This window comes from Pseudopipra pipra, chromosome 1 (assembly GCF_036250125.1).
Source record: "Pseudopipra pipra isolate bDixPip1 chromosome 1, bDixPip1.hap1, whole genome shotgun sequence".
NCBI classification, from domain to species: Eukaryota; Metazoa; Chordata; class Aves; order Passeriformes; family Pipridae; genus Pseudopipra; species Pseudopipra pipra.
Window position 1 is genome coordinate 34,483,510 of NC_087549.1, and position 19,339 is coordinate 34,502,848.

Below are 19,339 nucleotides of genomic sequence, written 5' to 3' on the forward strand. Positions count from 1 at the left end.
TCATTGGTGGTAGATCTTTTTCTCTTACTCTCTCTCTTTCTTTACTCCTAATTCTTCTCCTAATCTCCTTTCTTAATATTTTGGGTAACTTGGTAATAAGTTGGATTTTGCTAAATTTTATGGGTTAGCAACTGCTAAGTCTATGCATTGTGGAATGTTTTGTTTTTGTTGTTTGTTACCCTTTTAATCTTTTGCCAAGTTCTCTTATTTACTCCCTTATTTTCTAAAGTTATCAGTAAAAGTATCTCCTCAGAAAACTTGTGTAGCATATTCTCCTTGTTCTACCTCAAGGTATTAAAGAAGCAAGGGCTCTTCTAAATATTTGGTGGGGGAATTTTTGGAGCCTTGTATATTTTTTAAAGTGAAACTCCTGGTTGAGCTTGTAGCTCCAGGGCTGGGGTCTTACAGGCTTTTAATCAAACCATTTTGTCATTATTCTGTAAGACACCTGACTGTAACACCTTATCCTGATACAAGGTCTAGCTTGTAAAGAAACAGAGGGGAAATGTGAAAACTGAACTCTTCTTTTTAGAAATTTTCTTTAAAAAATACCATAACTTTAGGATTTCACTTATGAACAAAGATGAGAGTTCATTGTGTCCACTCCAAGCACCAATAATTGAACCAGCAGCTCAGAGCAAGTACAGCTCAGGGTGACTTGCACTTTTACCTACAAAACTCTAGGTGCAAGTCAAGTATGTAAATATGCCAATATTCTGATTTGCACCTATGGTTCACTCTGTGTACTCCTGAGCCAAAGAGATAGTTAAAGAGATCCAGGACTACTCAAGACACTTCACTAAATCTTTAAAAAGGAAAATATGGTTATCTTGACTTAAATGTTCAGAGCAATCACAGTAGAAATCACTAGTCACTTTAAGTAATTCTATTCCTTACACAACGCTCCCCTAGCACTTCAGGTTAGAAAGAGCCAAAAGGGAATCTGAGGCATGCATTTGTCATGGGTTTCTGTGGCTGGGTTTGCTTTTTTTTGGTAGCAGGGGAGGGGGGGGCTTCTGTTAGAAGCTGCTAGAAGTTCCCCCCTCCCCCCCGTGGAGCCAATGATAGCTGGCTACAGGAGGGATTTCCTGCTGATGGCCAAGGGAGAGTCAATTGTTGCGTCTCTGTGATAACGTATTTAAGAAAAAGTTTGTTGCACAGAAGAAATTGGAGCCAGGGGAGTTGCCAACGTGGCCCTAGCCCAGGGCAAGCGTGGTGCTGGAGCCGAGCCGGCCCAGGCAGGGGCGGTGGCCACAGCCTGGGGCCCCACGGCAGCTGGCCCAGGGCAGGCACGGCAATGGAGTTGAGCCGGGCCAGGCCGGCCCCGCCGGCGGGCACTGCTCCCCCTCCCATTCTGGCCAAGCCGAGGTGGGCCGGGGCGGCCCCACCGCATTGCAGCTGAGCCCATGCGGGAACAAGTGGATGCATGAAGGAGGACTGTTACCCTCGTGGGAGGCCCAGGAGGGAGAGGGGTCCTTCCCAAGATCTGTGGCCTGTGGAGAGGAGCCTGTGCTGGAGCAGGTTATTCCCGGGTAGGACTCAACTCATGGCCCTGTGGGGGGACCCACATTGGTGCAACTCATCCGTTAAAGACTGCATCCTATGAAAAACCATTGGGGTGCAGAGATCCCCTGCACCCCATGGAGGAATGACCTTCGGGATGACAGATATGGAAGATCTGCGGCCCCGGGGGGGTGGAACCACATTTGAGAGGTCCATTAAGGACTGTTTCCCGTGGGAGGGACCCCACGGAATAGGGGAAGGACTCAGAGCTTTGGCCCCCCTGTTGCCCGTGGTGAAGACCATGGTGAAGCAGGCTGTCCCCTTGCAGTCCATGGAAGGGCGACCCACAGGACAGCAGACTTGGAAGACCTGTTGCTCCATGGGTGGACTTCTCTTCCTGCACTGATGCAGGGGGAGGAGGGAGAACATGGAAGGAAGGAGGGGTGGTTGGAAAGTGTGTTTAAGACTGTTTTATTTCTCACTCTTTAGCTCTTATCCTGTTAGTAATAAATTTTAGTACCATGCTCACACTGAGTTTTGTTTTGCCTGTGTGACTTCTCCCAGCTCTTAGTGATTTTAGTGGGTGCCTAGAATATGGCCAGGGTCAACCCACGACAGCATTTTCCCCCTCGAAGAACTGAAACAGTAGGGAGGCAAAGAATAATAAACTAGCTGCCCCTAAATTGAGAATAAACTATAGTTTACTGAATTAGAAAAAAAATCCCATGATTTTCCCTGATCTGTATAGTGAAATAGCATTCCCCCTTGTACTTATGAAAAAGCAAATCTGCTAGAAATATCTTTTCTCCTGGTTCTATTTAAAAAGTCTATGGACAGAGTGATTTTGTCAGCAGAATAGTCTGAAAACCATACAGTGGCACGGGAAATCCTTGCACGACTGCTCATTCTTTATTCAACTCTGGCCATAACGAGTGTAATTTCCTTTTTTAAAATAACACGGATCATTTGTAAGTCAAATAGTGCTGAGAAGGTATTGAAAAATTTGCCTTTAAATTTCCCTTGGTTAAGAAGTGTTAGATAGAAAAGACAGAAGTTTATTTTCAATTTGACAATGCATTCTGCTGGTATCTGATTATGTGAAAATAGCTAAGTAGCACACATTTTCACTACAAAGGAAATCACTATGATCTTGAAATAAAAAATATAAGTATTCAGTGCTGTAAAGACAACAGTTGCTTTGTGGTAAGATGACAACAAAGCACATAGAAAAACAGAAGACAGACACCGACTGAATTTACTTTTGAACTCTAAGGATTCCAGCACCGGGACATGTTGATGCTGCATGGTGCCAAAAAGCATCCAAGACTCAAGACATGAGTCCAAGCTCCCCGGTGCTTTCTTCACATACTCCTCATATGGATAAAGAGCTCCTGTTTCTCTGAGGCACTGATTTTATCTGTTTGTAAGCTGCACATGTTGTCCTGATACAGCCTGTCCCATGAAAGCCCACATTGGTACCTCAACTGCCTGTGAGGTAGCTGTTTACACTGGCTCAAGTCAATGCTCTCCAACAATAGCATAGACTAATACTTTATGATTGTGATTTAGAAATGCCTTTATTTTTCTTTGTCTCTTCTGCTTCTTAAGTTTCTCAGGTCACTTGTCAGCAAATCTCCTGCCAAGATAGACAAGGAAGGGAAAGAACACCTTTGATACTAGAAACATCATCTGTTATTTACGTGGAGTTGGATGGAGTTGGATGGAGTTGGAGTTGGTCCAGTGTGATGGACCAAATCAGTTATTTTCAGGGAGCAGCCCCAGAGTTTGAGAAGACTGTCATTGAGCAGACTATGCAGACTGCTTCATGGTTCTTCCAGTTAGCAGGAACTCATCTAGTGTGAGAAACATCTTAAATAGCTGAAGAAGCACTTTGGATAACTGGAGACTAAAGGGCTACAAAGCCATGTCCCTTATTTAATTGTTTCTTAAGCCATGGCTCTTTGCCAAGGCTTGTGAAGAAAGAGCCAATTTCCAATTTCACTGATAGGCTACAAGGATTTTCCCTATAACACGCAAAACAGACCAGCATGTTTAGTCCTTCAACTACTACAGACCTATAGGTATTTGGGGGGGAAAGGGTGATAAAATTAACTAAACCAGATACTTTATTTATCTTGCATTGTTGCTTATTGCAAAATGAAGTTCTATTCACCTAATACTACATTCACTTCCAGGGAACAGCTATAATAGCAGTGGGGAGTCAAGGGTAAACTCCCTATCTGCTAACTCCAAGCAAATGATGACTATGGCTTTTTGGATTTTTAGCTTTTTGTAGATTTTAGAAGTAGCTGTATAATATCCTTTACCCTGTAGCACAGTAGTTTACACATTAACCCAACACTGTTACCCCATTCCATATCACTCTCTCAAAATTCTGTTAGCTTGTTTAGACTTCCCTCAAGGTAGGCCTTCATTCTGTTTAAGAACATCTGCACCTGGCCTGGAGAACAAGATACCATGCAGGCACAGCAACCTTCAGACCCAGAGCTTTGGAGGAACTCCCAAGGACTGAACATGCTGTGATGAAGAGGAGGTTGAGGAAGAGGGAGTCCCAGAGCCCCGTGCCTCAATTTCCAGAGGGGCGTGCTGGGGGGAGGTGCTGGGGGGTGGATAGATCTGGGATTGGATGGGTTAATACCTTAAATTGTGGAACCCCATGGACACGAGGATACATAATATGTATTCCTATGGGCCTCAGGCCTGGAATTAAAGGACCTACCCTCTTTATCTTATACACTAAGTCGGCTCGAAGTCCTGTTTTCTGCAGTCTCTTAAGGCAACACAAACATAATACTGTCTTTGTGGAAATCATATTTTCCATATCATAACCAAACATATCCCACATTGGTAATTATCTAAATTGCAACTTTTCCAAATAGCAGCTAATTAAGTACCAAGGTAAGACAAAGAATGCAGAAAATCACATTTATATCTAAGACTGTTTAACCACATCCCTAGTTCAGTGAACAGGAGCTGTGGCCAAGCATGCCACATGGAGAGTCTTACCAGGTTTGGCGAGAGCAGGGACTGAAAATGAAGGAGAAGACCTGCACTGGCTATCTGTTCCAACCACCTTCTGCTGGCCTCCAGCGTCTCCATTTCATATTCTTTGTTGTTGTCGTACATCTGATTTAAGGCCACCATTAGCTGCTCTGAAAATGCACAGACTGTGGCCACTAGGCTCTGACAGAAGACCATGTCTCGCCTCAGTTGTATCTCGCTATCTGTGATGGGCAGAAGCCAAAAGAGGAAAAGCAAAATGGAGCAGGAGATTAACTAACAGCAAAGGAACTGGGCTGGAATTTTTTTCTTTGGCTAAAAACCATGTCATTTTAATGTCAAGTAAATTACAAGGTTACAGCCTAATATTATTCCTAGTAAATAGTACTCCACGACCAAATATTTTAATGTGGAAAATGGCAGATTATTTTCTAATTCTAAAATTATATATGAGTGTATTTAAAATCTGGAATTTAAAGTATTTCTTCACAAACAATGTACATTTATCTTGTATATTTTGATGTACATGCTATCAGTTCTAAGTACTTTTGATGTCACAAGGCAATGGATGTGAGTTAGACCTCTTTGCTGCAATGTGAGAACAAACTGGACACAAAAGCATTTGCTTTCCACCAGAAAACAAGGATAGTAAGAAGCAGTGAATATGACTGCATCATCTCCACAGCTACCAGCTGAGGAGGGCAGATGAACACTTTCTGCTATAAAGCCCAGAGTGTTGCTACCAGAACACAAGCTATCCAAATACAATATATATGAATATATACATATGAATATGAATCTATAAAATAAGCACAGAGCAGCATTACATATTCAGGAAGCAGAAGAAATTTACAGTGTCAGGAAAGTCCAGGAGGAAGGTCCCTAGGTAGATGTCTATGGATCATTAGCAGCTGATTTAAATTAGAGACTAGCTAACCTATCAATTTATTCTGGAGGGCACAGGCATTAGATTAGCTAAAGGTCAAAAGAGTTAGAAATGGAAACATATCCTTAACAAAGTACAAAACTGTGGTGATAAATATTCATTGCTTCCTTCTCCTCTTTCCTGAAGGTCTTCAAGTAATTTTATCATTATGAGCTGTTAGGCAAACATCAGTCACAATGGTACAGGTAGACTTAATCTTTCTCAGAGCAAGAGAAGCAGATAGGTGATACTGAGGTCTTTCCAAAACCTAAAATATTTGCCCTCGCTTCTAGAGTCCTCTGCCCCTTTAGGTTTAGCTCCTTTTCCACCTTCTCTATGATTCTGATGAGAATTTAGATGACTGGATAAGTCAGCAGAAATAATTCTGTACTCAAAAAATTACCATTGACTTTAAAAATATATTTTTCTTGGGCTCCAAGTATTTCTCAAACTAACCCCATTCTGTCTGCTTTCCTTCTGAAATCTTATTCATTCTTTTCCTCAGCTACTGATAATGGTGAACACTCTTTTACTACCATTTTTATTCCATTTTCCAGCTTTTCAGGACCTTGTGAATGTTTTCCATAAGTGGTCAAATCCCTGCTGTGTCTGCACTGTGACTCAATGCTTTTTGTTTTGATTACTCAAATTAACCTGTCTCTCTCTCTCCAATATCTCCAGTTGTGCAAATCCAGTACAGACAGAATTTTCATCTTTAAAAACTCCACACATCTCCAACTTCAAAAATCCCACTGGCTTCTCCATGGTCAAAACTTTTCCAATGTCACACTCAGGGATTTGAGTCCAAAACACATTCTCTCGCCTTGCTTTGCTCAATTTTCTCTCTGTTTGTCTAACAGCAGCTGACTTTCAGTGCCTTCCTCTGTACTGCCTGCTTCTGAAGCAGCCCTCTTGTGTCTCCAACACCTCATTTCTCAATCTCATTTAATACTACTCGAATATCATGCATACAAGAGCACTTTGGGCTTTTTTTACAAACCTATTTTTAAAGAAAATAAACTATAGAATTTACTGACTTATAAACCCATGTAAATAGGGAAAACTGCTTTAAAAACATCAAGTCTAGGTAATTTGCTCAGGTCACTCCTTATTTTAGAACACGTCAGGAATTACTAAAAGCTTTTCTAATATTTTGAAGAAATCTGACAACAAAAAAATGCTATATTTCCCTTTATAAAATTGTATGTTGTGTGTTACAACAAAAATAATGAAATAATAATGCATTCATCTAGTGATGCAAGATGGTTAAAATAATCAGCTTTTACAGTTAAATTGGACTGCCTACTTCAACACTTATGCACCTACAAACTGTAGAGAAACTTGGGCCATATTATTTTCTAAATACTGATTCACTGACATTTATTTTGCAGACCCACATGCCTATTTTGCGTATTTGAAGCTGTGTGCTGTATGGGGTGATGGGAGAACTAATACACAGAATAATCAGAGCCCTTCCAAGAAGGAGGGACTTAAATTTCCTCTAAAATAAGATAAAGAGAAGCTATGGGCTAAAATAGTAAGGTAAGTCTGGAAACAGATGGGAATGAAAAGAAAAGTAGCAAATAGGAAAAAGTCCAAAAAAAGAAAGACAGCAGAGGTACTGTGCACAAGCTGAGTGTTTAGTTGTTTCTTTATCTGCCAAGATCCAGAGTAAACAACCAGATAAGGCATTTTGCATTTAAAAAAAAAAAAGTGCAATGTTTGTTAAAAATGTCTAGAATTGTGTTCTTCAGGAATCCTCATTATAAACACAGGGGTAAAGTCATTGATTATCAGGTTTTATCATCTCTGACATTTTTCCCCTTTCTCTAAACATAGTATTCTGTCCAAAAGTAAAAATAATCTCAAACTATCCACATTCACTTCCCCTCCTCCAAAAACAAGCAAAATTACCTGTATACTCAAGAAGTGCCAAGAGTATTCGTGCCTTCACCTCTTAAAGAAAAAGAAGAAAATATTTTGAGGTCATGGTTAAAAGTGTTTTCACAAACATAATAACACATTTGCAGTTTCTCATTTTACCATCTTAACTCCAACTTCTTGTGTAGGAAATCCTGATTTATACCTACAAAACAGTAATGAATCTCAACTTCACTTAATTTTATATATAACTTGATAAAAATTGATAATAATCAAAAGCACCAACAATGAGAAAGACACATGAAGAGGTAGCTGCTATCTGAGAGCACATATGTACCAGTTGGTCAGTGTAAGTCCACGTATGAAGAATTTCAGTCTTAAAACTTCGAAAAACAAGACAAGTTTTCATTGATTCCCAGAGTACCCCAATTCTTTCTTCTCCCTCTCTTGTACCCTCTTGTTCTATACTTAAAAATCTCAAATTATCCTCATTTTAATGTATACCATAGGATCTAGGAAAAATATAACATTTTTTTCCCAGCCTGCAGGGGTTTTTTTGCTTCAAAAATTTCACTTAACAATTTATGAAATAAAAAAATACAATTTAAAAAAAAAGTCTCAATTTACACTAAATTTTGGAGTTATATCTCTTAACACTTCCCCTCCACCACTTTTTTTTCTTGGAGGGGGCTGCTTCTCGAAGCTTGCAGACTGAAGGAAGTGATTCTTCCACTTTATGTACCAGAGCACAAATTTAATTGTGTTAACCACCACTGCAAGAAACAGGCAGATCAAAAAGCTGCCATAAAATTAGAGAGTTTCAAACTTCCAGCACATCAGTTGTCCTACAGGTACTAAGTGCAGGAATACAACACTATTCACACGCTTTCACATCATTCCAAACTTTCTTTCACACACCCAGTTTTCTCTGCAGTTCTGTTCCAAGTCCTGCTCTGTCAACCAGTGGAGCTGCCATTGTGTACATGGACAGTAAGAAAATTTGTTAATGTGTGTTTCCCCCTACTTGAATGTATCTATGAAAAGCCAGAATCTTCACCAGTGGTGACCAGGCTGGAAAAAGAAGAAAACCTTTCAATCCTAGTCTTTAACCATGCTGTACACACATTGCAAAATGAAGTGACAGTGCCCATGCTTCTGAAGTACCAGCCCACAGTATCTCAAATACAAACACCAAATCATTTAAAATTACTGGTTATTCTTGAAATTTGCAAGGTCTTTATCTTTGCCTTAGCCTTCTGTCTTTTGAAAAAAACCCACATAACTTACAGAGAAAAATAACTTGGCATCTTGGAGCCTGAACATAGTTTAATAACTGAAAATAGAGAAATATAGTTTTTATCTGAATAATGTAGATACACTGAGGATATTAATTGCAGCTTGTTTTACATAAGATTTGTTGGATCTCTGAATTCAAAAGCATTTGAGGTACCTATAAATAATGATTTCCTGCTAATGTGAAAATTACAGAACACTGCAACTCTATCACTGCTGTCAGTCTTGTATGTTTCAAAACATACCCACAGGCAAAAGAGTATTTTTAGGTTATTTGTATAGAGACTTACCTGGGGTTAGAAGTGAACCTTGGACATCAATCATTTGCTTTTCAACAAATATGGAAGTTCTCACTACTTCTTGCTACGTGTTGTATGGAAAGAAATAACTCCCCACCAATTTCTCTTTAGATTATGATTTGTATTGCAAGATGCCTTCAGCTTCTTTTATTTTTAAACAGTCTTTTGCACCTTATTTAAAAAAACCACATTATTCTGCTACTCTTATCATTTCCAGGAAACGCTAGATTTTAGTTTTGTTTTTCACATCTGAAAATATTTTGAAAATATTTTAAAAATATTTAAAAAATATGATTTAAATTGACATACATTTTTTTATACCTTCAATGACTGACAGGCTCCTTCATGCCTCACTCCTAATTTAAATTAAAATAGATGTGAACTTTCTCAATTTTATTGTATTTCCTGTTTAAACTTAAAATTACTGTGCTAGAAAAACAACTGCACTTCCTCATGTAGTTACATGACTAGCTGACTAGAAATATGGCTTGCTTTAAAACATCTCTGCTTTTGACCAAAAATCTTCCCTTTTTTTGTTTGGGAAAAAGCAACTACAAAAATGTCTCCTTTTCTTTGACCAAGAATCTTACCTTTTTTTTTTCTTTGGGAAAAAGCAACTACAAAAATGTTTCCCTTCTTTGTTCTGTTTACACCTTTCTGTTGTTGAGTCCCTCTCTTTCTATCCATCTTGTTCATTTTCCTGGTTCCTACTAGTCATTCCCCAGCTTTTCCTCATGTGCTTTCTGATTCCCATGTTACATATCTGACACAGATACAGAATCATGTACCTACATTATTCTTTCTCTATTCAGTGACTGTTCATTTCCTGCCCTGACTTCTGCTCTCTCCACTAAAATCAAGCACTCCATCTTCAAAGATCTACCTGCACCAACAACGCATCTTTAGCTTTACTGGTTTAACAATTTAGTAGGCCCAGTCACTCCAAGAAATAACTTCATTCTTTTCTGTAGTTACTTATCTCCAGATAAATCCCCCTAGAATCTGCATGCTATTTCAGAGAACTCTTCAATTCTAACAACTAGATTAGCCTTCTAGGGCTGCCTTTTACAGTAATCATAGAAAATTTTTCTTTCTCTAATGATACAGTAGGGCAAATGAAATGAGTCAAAGCAATCTCCATATATATTTTAAGTCTGCTGTCAATGAAGCTTTGGTTGTGTTTTTTTCTGTGGTTTTTTTTTTTAATTGGAGCAAACCTTCATGGATTTTTTTTATTTATTTTTTTTAATTTTTCTTCTAATTCCAATACTAATAAAAAGAAAACTGACAGATTAAAGCAATCATCATCATGGCATTCTGAGTTTTCCCACTTCTTCATATTTTTTTAAACAAAGTAAATAAAAAGAATCTTAATATCTAGGACATAAACATCTCATCTTTGTGGGGCTCCCATGTCTCCTTCTGCTTTAAAGCACTAATCAATTTAACCTAATAGTGCAGTGCAACAAAACAATGAATAAAAAATTACAGTAGCCTCTGATATTTGCATAAAAAGAAAGTATTCATCCTTACTTTAGCATTGATTAGTAATGCTTACATATATTTATAATAACTGGAGGTTTTAATTAAAATTTTTCCCCCCAGGTGAATGAAGTTGTATCTGTGGTCTCCTTTGACCTCTCTTAAACCTGCTAGAAGAGACAAATACATCTGCTTTCCTCAATTATCGAAATATTGCCTCCTACTTATAAACCAACAGGAAGACTCTTCTAAAATCTCAAGATATTATTCAACTTGTTCTCAGAAACCCAACTAAACAGTCAAATGAGGTGATATCTTCTGGGTTTTTTCTGAATTAGGCAAATATGAGGAGAAATGGGGAGAGAACTCTGTACCACGTGTTAGGTTTTCAGCCAGAAATAGCTCAGGGCAGTACTATTGGTTCTCCTAGGTATCCTGACTATCTGTGAACACAATGTAGGATGGCAAGACTGGAAAGGAAAAATTAAGAAATGAAGATATGAAGGGAAAATTTAGCTGTTTGAAACATTTTAACCCTGTTTTGTGCTCATCTGATTTCAGTTAAATCCAGCTGCTGGTTGTGTCTCAAGTTTAATTTATATAAGCCTAAGCCTGTCTAAATCACAGCAGTCTCCCAAAATTCCCTGAGAGGAATAATTCTGCCCTAAATCTTTTCAACAATGAATTACATATAACTGTCCAAACATGCCTTGGAAACTAAGGCTTGAGAAGCAATTATTGACTTCCATTCCTCTATTTCTTCTTCATTCTATTCGTGTCAGGGAAGCCACAAGAATACAGGCTTTCAGGTATCCATTATATCACACCAGCTCTTTGGTCCCCAGGAAAATCAAATTTACAATGAAGATGTGGATCATGATTCCCCAGAGTGCTTCTCAGGAAGAGGCATTAGTGATCCCAGTTTGGGACATGGTGGTGGTGGAATAGGAATCAAATTAATGGAAAAAAAACTGGAAGAGACTAGAAAGATGTAAAGACTGATGGTGAATAAACGACCTAAGATTTTACCTGTAAATCCATGTATTTGGGTAAGATGATGGCACAGAAGCCACTTGTAAATCTCTGACAAAGGCTCAGATGCCATGGACAGAAAGGGAGAGCCAACAATATTTAAAACTGGTAGACATCTTTTGATACACATTGAGGAGAGAAGGTAAGTGTGCGATGCTCCTGAACAGCACAAGAATAATGCCTTTTACTATTTAGCTCTCTGAACCAAGCACTATTCATAAGCATGTCAGCTGCAATACAGTTAGTTACTCTAATTTATTAAGAGAAACAATGTTTCATCCTTATTTGTAAAACACTAGAAAATGCAAATAGTTTTATTGTTCTGTAAACATCAAGATTTTTCTGATAAATAGCACTATTACATTATAGTAGTATACAAAAAAAAATTGTATTATAGAGAAGCAGCAAGTCATTTGGACCTTGCTGAACTCTCCCACAAAATTTTGTGTAGATTTAACCCCAAATTTATTTGAATAATCTCAGCTCAATACTGAGGGTATATGACCAATGTTAAAATGGGTTAGGTCTACTAATTTTATTTATGGGTAAACAAGTTATGTGAAAATGGTCTGGTAAGCTAAGCTTCAGAAAGGGTGCAAGGAAGGACTGTTGAAGACGCATTTCCATTCGTCCTCAACTGTGAAAGAAATTCTGATTAATACTTGAATATAATTTGGCTTAGGATGAAAACAGACCTCTAGAAAAAAAGGATTAAAAAATATTTATTAAAATATTCACTCAGTGATAGCTAACATTAAACTAAAAGAAGTATTCCTAGTATTGGATCAACCCATGTGATTGACTCCAGAAAGAGGAGATATTTATGTGACTGTTTTTTCCAGTTTTCTAACACAGGGTCTGAAAATATGATTGTATCTGAAATCAGAAATACCAAAAGTCAGAGAGGGAGGAGTTTGTTTGGTTTGGCTGGTTGGTTTTAGAAAGTTTATCTTAATAAAACATCACCAAGTTCTTTTCCAGTGATCTGGTATTTTAACAGTTTTTTTATGGGACACCATGGAAATTAGCCCACAAAACAGAAGAAGCTAAACACACACAAATAATTTAAAGCTAGACCCAACATAAGTTTTTGTTACCACACAGATTCCTAGTGCAAGGGTTTGCATCAAAATAATTTTGTTCATTTTTCTGTTTCTTTAGCAAACAGTACAGGAAATAAAGCAGAAACTACAGGCAAGATATTCTGGAGAGGAAGTCCCAGTTGTTTTCTTATGAAGACAGGGGAGAAAGCAGAAAATCTCAGTTCACATTGTCACCTGATGGTGAAGAGGAGCAGAGTACTTGGTGGTAAAGAGGAGGAGTAGTTGGTAACTTCTAGACAGTAGTGGGAGAGAGGAGGAGTGATAGCATCAGTTGGGATGGATTAAGTGAAGACCGTGGCTTTATGGCAAAAGTGGGAGCATGACTTTAGAGGGGTAATGACAGAGGGATAATGTCTCTGTCCAGACAAAGACAGAGAAGACCAAGACATAGGACAAAAGCTGTCCTGCAGAGTTTTCATCTTTCCATTAATTTCAAGAAAAGCTTCAATTTGGGGTATCAGTCCCATGAAGTTCTGTGACAAATCAGTCAAGCCCACTGGACTTCAGCAGCAACTGAAACGACCTACCACATGCAACGTATGGTTCCTTTGTTTTCACTTGTCAGGAGATTATTTTCTCTACAGCATCTGAAGTCTACAGGGTAAGCACAAGACAGCTGAGATAAACTCAGCTAACCTTGTCATTAAGAATGCAAAGAAGTCCTGTAGTCTACACCGGGTTCAGCAAATCTTGCCTAGCAGCATCATGAAGCAGTTGTATCTCTTCCCTTTCTTTCCCCTCCCTTGGCTCTGTATCATTAATCAAGTGCTTATTTATGATCATGTTGTTCTTACTAACCTTCAACAAATTTTCTGATATTCTGGGCAAGACTCCGGACGCTGCTGGGAAGGTTCCAAGGGTCTTGCTTGATGTGGAGTCGTAGCCTCTTTGGACAGTTAAGCTTTGGTTCCATTTCCTGCTGAAACTCTAAGCAAGGATAAAAATAGTATTTTTCTGCTTAAATGTCCTGAGAAAGCCACAATAAGACATTATTTCTTCCCAAATGTTTTCACTGCTCAAGGAGTTGTCAACTTATTTAACTCTAGTTAAAGCTATGGTGATGGGTCTAACATCTAAGCTCTCTACTTAATCCAAGGAGAGAATGAGCAGCATCCCCAAACATGATTCTTTCTGAACCAGGTACATAACACAGAAGGTACATGTTTCCTTGGAGTAAGTGGAACCCTGGAACTTTTAGAGGCAAAATTACTTCAATCAGAAAATTAAATTTAAACCAAAATTACTTATTGCTAGTCTATATTTCAAATAATTGAAGTGCTCCTTGTACAGTTCATGAAGATGATGCAGATCAAGAATAACATATCTGATGTGTCTATATATTGTGTCTAACTCTACATTTATTATACCACATTTTGTTGTGCAACCCTGCTCTAGGTTCATCTCCATTATCTTAGTCCCAAAATTGGAAACAACAAAAAAACCCCAAAACCCCCCAAAATAATTGGGGTACAGTAATCATGCACTGTTGATTTCAGTGAGATCTTGATACACTCTGTACTACCTTCTTACTACCCTCTGGCCATCTAAAATCAGTTTTCTTTGCCAACAGACATGTAGGATCAATAAAACTTCTTATACATATTAATACAACTTTCAGTTTCCTGCTGAACCTTTTTCTTTTTTTTTTTTAAACTCAGTTCACCAAAAGAAGTCCTTTGTATTTTTCATCACAATCTTATGACTACCACTAGATACCTATTTATACATTTAGACTTGGGCAACTATGCAAGAAGTGTTACTAGAGTATCTGAATTTACCTACAGGATATTTTTTTAAGCAACCAGTGATACTTACATAAGCATATATTTGGTATAAATACTTCTGTGACTATAAATTTACACTCACAAATTATTTATAAATCAGCTTCAAAAATAATATAACTACAAAAAAAATAAAAATCTGGCATTAGTAATAAAACAGATCAGGAATGGCTTCAGTAATTGAGGCAAAACTGTAATAAAAACACCTGCAATATAAAAAACCTACTTCTTGCTGCAAAAACCTCAGCAATGCTAGTCAGTTCAGAGTCTACAATTCAGCTGACTTTCCAACAAACCTGAAATCCTCTCATACATTGTGCAATAAAAGTGTAAGAAGCCAATTTTCAACTAAGAATTAAGATCTAATTGACATGAATTTCGGCAATTTTTGCAGAATACACCAAGATTAAGCAAAATCAGTTCTTTAACACCCAGCTTAAGGAGTGGATAGCCATATCCATGCCCTCTTTAAGCTGCCTTTTGATTCTGATAGCTAGAATTAAATGTTACCTTGGAGGCCTCGACCTGGTGTAAAGTATTTTGTCTGTTCAAAGGCCCTCATCACAGCTGGTCCTTTCAGAAGACTGACAATTGAATCAACCTGTTGGAACCAAGGTTCTGTGAGAAAGACGTATTTTACAGCAACAATCAGAAATTCTTTCTTTAAGAAATATGACTACAGACAAGCAACTTTGGATTCTTTCTTACCTAATGGGTCTAGTTAAGGTAACAAGCTAGGGACTGTTAGACTAAATTTAAGGACCTGTTTAAATTGCAGGTTTGGACTATTTACAGAAAACTGAAGGAAAATGAGTAAATACATACCATCCCAGTAAACAGTGGAAAGCAAAAGTAAAAAGAAAAAGAAGTATTTTCGAAAGACATCTTAGCTCAAACACAGACATTAGTATCAAAGCCAAGGAAAATAACCACATACTTGACCAAAAAGATGCTCCAAGCAGCTATGGAGCTTGTCCTGTTTATCATGGGAGATTCGAACACTTATGGGAAGCTCATCGCCTGAAAAATATTTTAAAATGAAAAACTGTTCAAAAGTTACAGAATGTTTTACCAAAGCTTTGAAGCTTAGATAATTTGCTTTGCACACAGACTGATGTCTTTCAGGATTATAGTACCTGTACTCCCTATATACTTGGCATTTACTAGTCACTCAATAATACAGAAATAGCTCTTAAAGAAAGGACCCTATTAAAAGCGCAAGTGGTCAAGGTCCTGGAAAACCTGCTCTGCATGAGCCTAAAGGTCCCTTCAAACCTCAACCATCCTGTGACCAGAACACACGATTCTTCTATGCTGGAGAACATACTAAATAGCTAAGTAGTGTAAATCTAATGTAGCAAACCACAAAGTCACTGAAATGCATTCACCATAAAGTTTCCATAGGGACTCCACAGACAATTCACTGTCTTAATGATCTTACTAACTAAATGGTTATGAGAATTCAGTAATTCAACAAGAATACAACATCCATATCCTGTATTTCATATAAGTTTTTAGTAGCACATACTACATAATTTCCTAAGAGAGTGCAAAGGAGAAAGACTCTCTTAGGTCATTGTATTGTCACTCGCTCTCTCAGACAACAGGTGATGCAAGTCAAACTCTTTCAAAAACTGTGAGAAACTGAGCTTAAAACTGGTTTTCCTACTTGATGGTACAGTGACATATAAGAAGTAGCCACTTGATAATTTATAATCCAAATATATTCATGGTCAATCTAGACACATCATTCTTATGTCAGTGAAACACTCATACAGCATTTCTTTTTCTTTTTCAGCTCCTTTAGCTTCCCTTACAGTCAGCAGTTATACCCCTTGACAGGATTTTAATTGCATCAGATGGAGCATGGTGCCCAAGAGCACTGATCTGGAGTTAGCCAGGTTAGCTTTGGAACTAGGAGAAAATTAAGTCATCCAAAGAGTGGGAGTTTCACTGAGCAGCAGTATTTATCATCTTGAACACCGTACTGTGCTTGGCTAGCACAGATATATTATTTTAGGCACCTCAGTTGGTACTACAGTTTGATGCTGCACAGACAGATATCAGTTCATTTATATCTTAAGTTGAAGATCCAGATCCTGGGTCTTCTCTTTTATAAGCAGTTCTCTGTGTCCTTCATCCTTTCCTCTGTATTTGCTCAGCTCTGTAAGAGTGTATCATTTCTGAAATTAAATTCTGCCTTATTCACATTATTCTGCATTATTCACAAGCTATCTCAGATACCTTGCATAATGTCTTAATACTTTCCTGTCCCAACTGAAAATACTTCTCCTGGTCCAACCAGCAATAAAAACTTGCCTTCTCTATGGCCAAATCTCACGGGTGGCTCATATTCAACTAATACGCCCAGTTCTTTCTTTTCCGAAGTCATTCTCAAATGATAAACTCCCAGCTTAGAGCAAATATTTTTTTATTATTACTCCCTGAGTATATGACCTTGTACTCCAAGCAGTTAAATCCCATCTCATTCCTATTAGCAGCTGCATTTATTTAAATTCAATTTGTCACGGCATAAACAAGAATGTGCTTCTATGTGGTCTCACATTCCTTCCTACAAACATACACAGCCATATCCTGCCCTCTGGGTGCTGACACAGGCCGGGAGAGCATTCCACGCTCACCTAAAATGCTCCTTGCTCTGTGCAACATAATGCACTGTCAAGGTCAAGACATGAAAGACTTTAAAAGCAGTGCCTCCAAGAGCTCTTCTAATAGAGTCGATTCACAGAGACACTGGTATGTTGCATCTCTCTCACAGAAGGACTCTTAAGTGCAGCACTAGCTAGGCAGAAGCAAGATTATGCACTTCTATTATGAAGGAGGATGCAATTTTTAAAACTAAAACAATAAAACTGCCATGCAAATTAAAGTAATAAAATTGAATAAAAGCAACAGATGACAGATTCATAGCTGACTTTTCTAAACATACCTGAATCCATTTCATCACTGTGAAAATAAGAACTGCACTGACTGCTACAAATGCTGGTGAAAGAGGCAATGGAGTTCCTATTGCTGTTGCAATCGCTTGAAAATAAAACACAAAAAAAAAAGGAAATAAAGTTATGTTCTTTAACAGACTCCGTAACAAAGTTATGGAATTTTTTCCTTTTCTCTCTCTTAAATTTAATGAAGAGGTGATCTGTGCAATTCTTCATACACAATAAAGATCCCTGTGCTTAGGCTATCATTTAATTTGCAATCCTAGTAGGACTGAGAAGACCAGTTTCCCAAAATAGATGCTTCGATTGTCTCCCTTCACCTTGCATATGAATAGTTACTTGCAAAATGGTAATATACACTCTCAATGCAAAACAACTAACTTTTATTACACAAATTGCAGTTATTGAAACTGTGGCCTAAAATGTTTTAGTGACTCTACATTTACTCCTGGTCCACAGCTAATAAAAATCTCAAGACTTTACAACTTGCAAAATAGTGTCCCATAATGGGTTTACAAGAGATTTGATCCATTTGAGTAGCCCCAAAACTAAAATTACAAACTATTTTTCTTGCCAGCCAAAAGATAGTTTATGATCCCATTTTTTCCAGCTGTTCGTTTTTTTAGAAATGTATAGATATTTACATCTGTGGTTTCAGTTAAAACTTCTATGCACACAATATGTCACCCATATTGGTCTAGTAAGGAGATTTGGGGATTAAAATTTGTGGGTTTTTTCTTCTCTTTTCTCTCAAAATAAATTGTTCTGCATAGAAAATACATGGAGAATATACCTACTCCAGCAGCAAAATAAGAGTAAGACATACACTTTTGTACTAAAAATTCTATGAAGATAAATCTGAATTCACAGTCTTCAGAGTTACTTAGCCACATGAAGATCATTTAGTTTCAGTGCAGGAAATGCATAAATAATCATCCAGAAGAGAGAGTCTTAAAAACCCAAATGAATATAAGATAATGTAGAAGTGTACCTAAGGGATGTTTATATGTAATGATCTGGCTTTTGTTTTATGAATTGGATGCACCCACTCACCAAGATATACTTGTATATGAAGTATCCATACTTCATATACTGCTGCAGTTATACATGTACCCATGTGCTCCCTCTTTGTTTTCTTTATTTTTGTAGATACAGAGGTAACCTTTTACTAATTTAGGCATACAGATTTACATTTCCTGGCTAAGGTATATGTTTTGGACCTGAAATCAACAAGGTAAGGGAATGGGATAAACTTTTAAATGAAGCAATATGATATAATTACTATCATAACCATTAAGTAGATGAAAAGACATCAGTAACAACATGTTCCTAATAGAGGGTGAACAGTCCCAAGGAGTATTAGAAATTTCTGGCTGGATATTAAGAAATGTTTTCTAACTCTAACTCTATTCACTTAGTAAAGTCTCCAAAGGGAAGATGAAGGTTAATTAAAACTGGATTGTGCAGAGCATGAGAAAATAAAACACAGGAAAATGAGAAACAGATTAGATGTATTTGCTTTATCATTCTGCATGTTTATTATGGTGTATTATAAGGTCTAAAAGGAGACAAAATAAGAGCATTCTAATGGCTGAAATTAGCCTAACATTTCTAATAATAACCACTGTGGCATTATGGGATCTGGAGATTTTAAGTATTGACTATTAAAATTGTTTAAGCAAAGAAACAAAACAGCCTAATCTCACTCCAACGCTTGTCCTAAATGCACAAATTTTATGATTATTCTGCATATGGAACCATAGATTTTATTATTCCTAAACAGTCAGAATGGACTATAAATTACTGGAATCAGAATAAAGAAAATATTTTGAACAAAGAGACACTCATGGCCTGGGGCACACCTTCTTTCTCCTTATATAAGTCTTGTGCCACCCAGGAAACCTCCTAACAGGAGCAAGCGCACACCACTGGAGCAGCTCCTCCTTAGTCAGTTTGACACATCACAGACATGCAGAAAACCCTAAATGGGCTTCTGCTGAAACAGCACTTTTCTTGTGTGTAAGAAAAAGACTGATCTGTGCAAATTATCTCTACATTT

The 19,339-nt window shown here is 37.7% G+C and overlaps 1 protein-coding gene across 3 annotated transcripts in view; it reads right to left on the minus strand.

Moving 5' to 3' along the window:
• Positions 1-19,339, minus strand: part of PREX2 (phosphatidylinositol-3,4,5-trisphosphate dependent Rac exchange factor 2) — a 172,234-nt gene that overhangs the window by 48,564 nt on the left and 104,331 nt on the right. For all 3 annotated transcript variants that reach the window (XM_064651352.1, XM_064651348.1, XM_064651354.1), the window contains 6 exons: positions 17,271-17,365; positions 15,258-15,340; positions 14,831-14,921; positions 13,338-13,466; positions 7,364-7,405; positions 4,531-4,748 (listed from right to left, as the gene is read on the minus strand). In XM_064651352.1, coding sequence (XP_064507422.1) covers positions 4,531-4,748; positions 7,364-7,405; positions 13,338-13,466; positions 14,831-14,921; positions 15,258-15,340; positions 17,271-17,365 — 658 coding nt within the window. The remainder of the gene's footprint in view (positions 1-4,530; positions 4,749-7,363; positions 7,406-13,337; positions 13,467-14,830; positions 14,922-15,257; positions 15,341-17,270; positions 17,366-19,339) is intronic.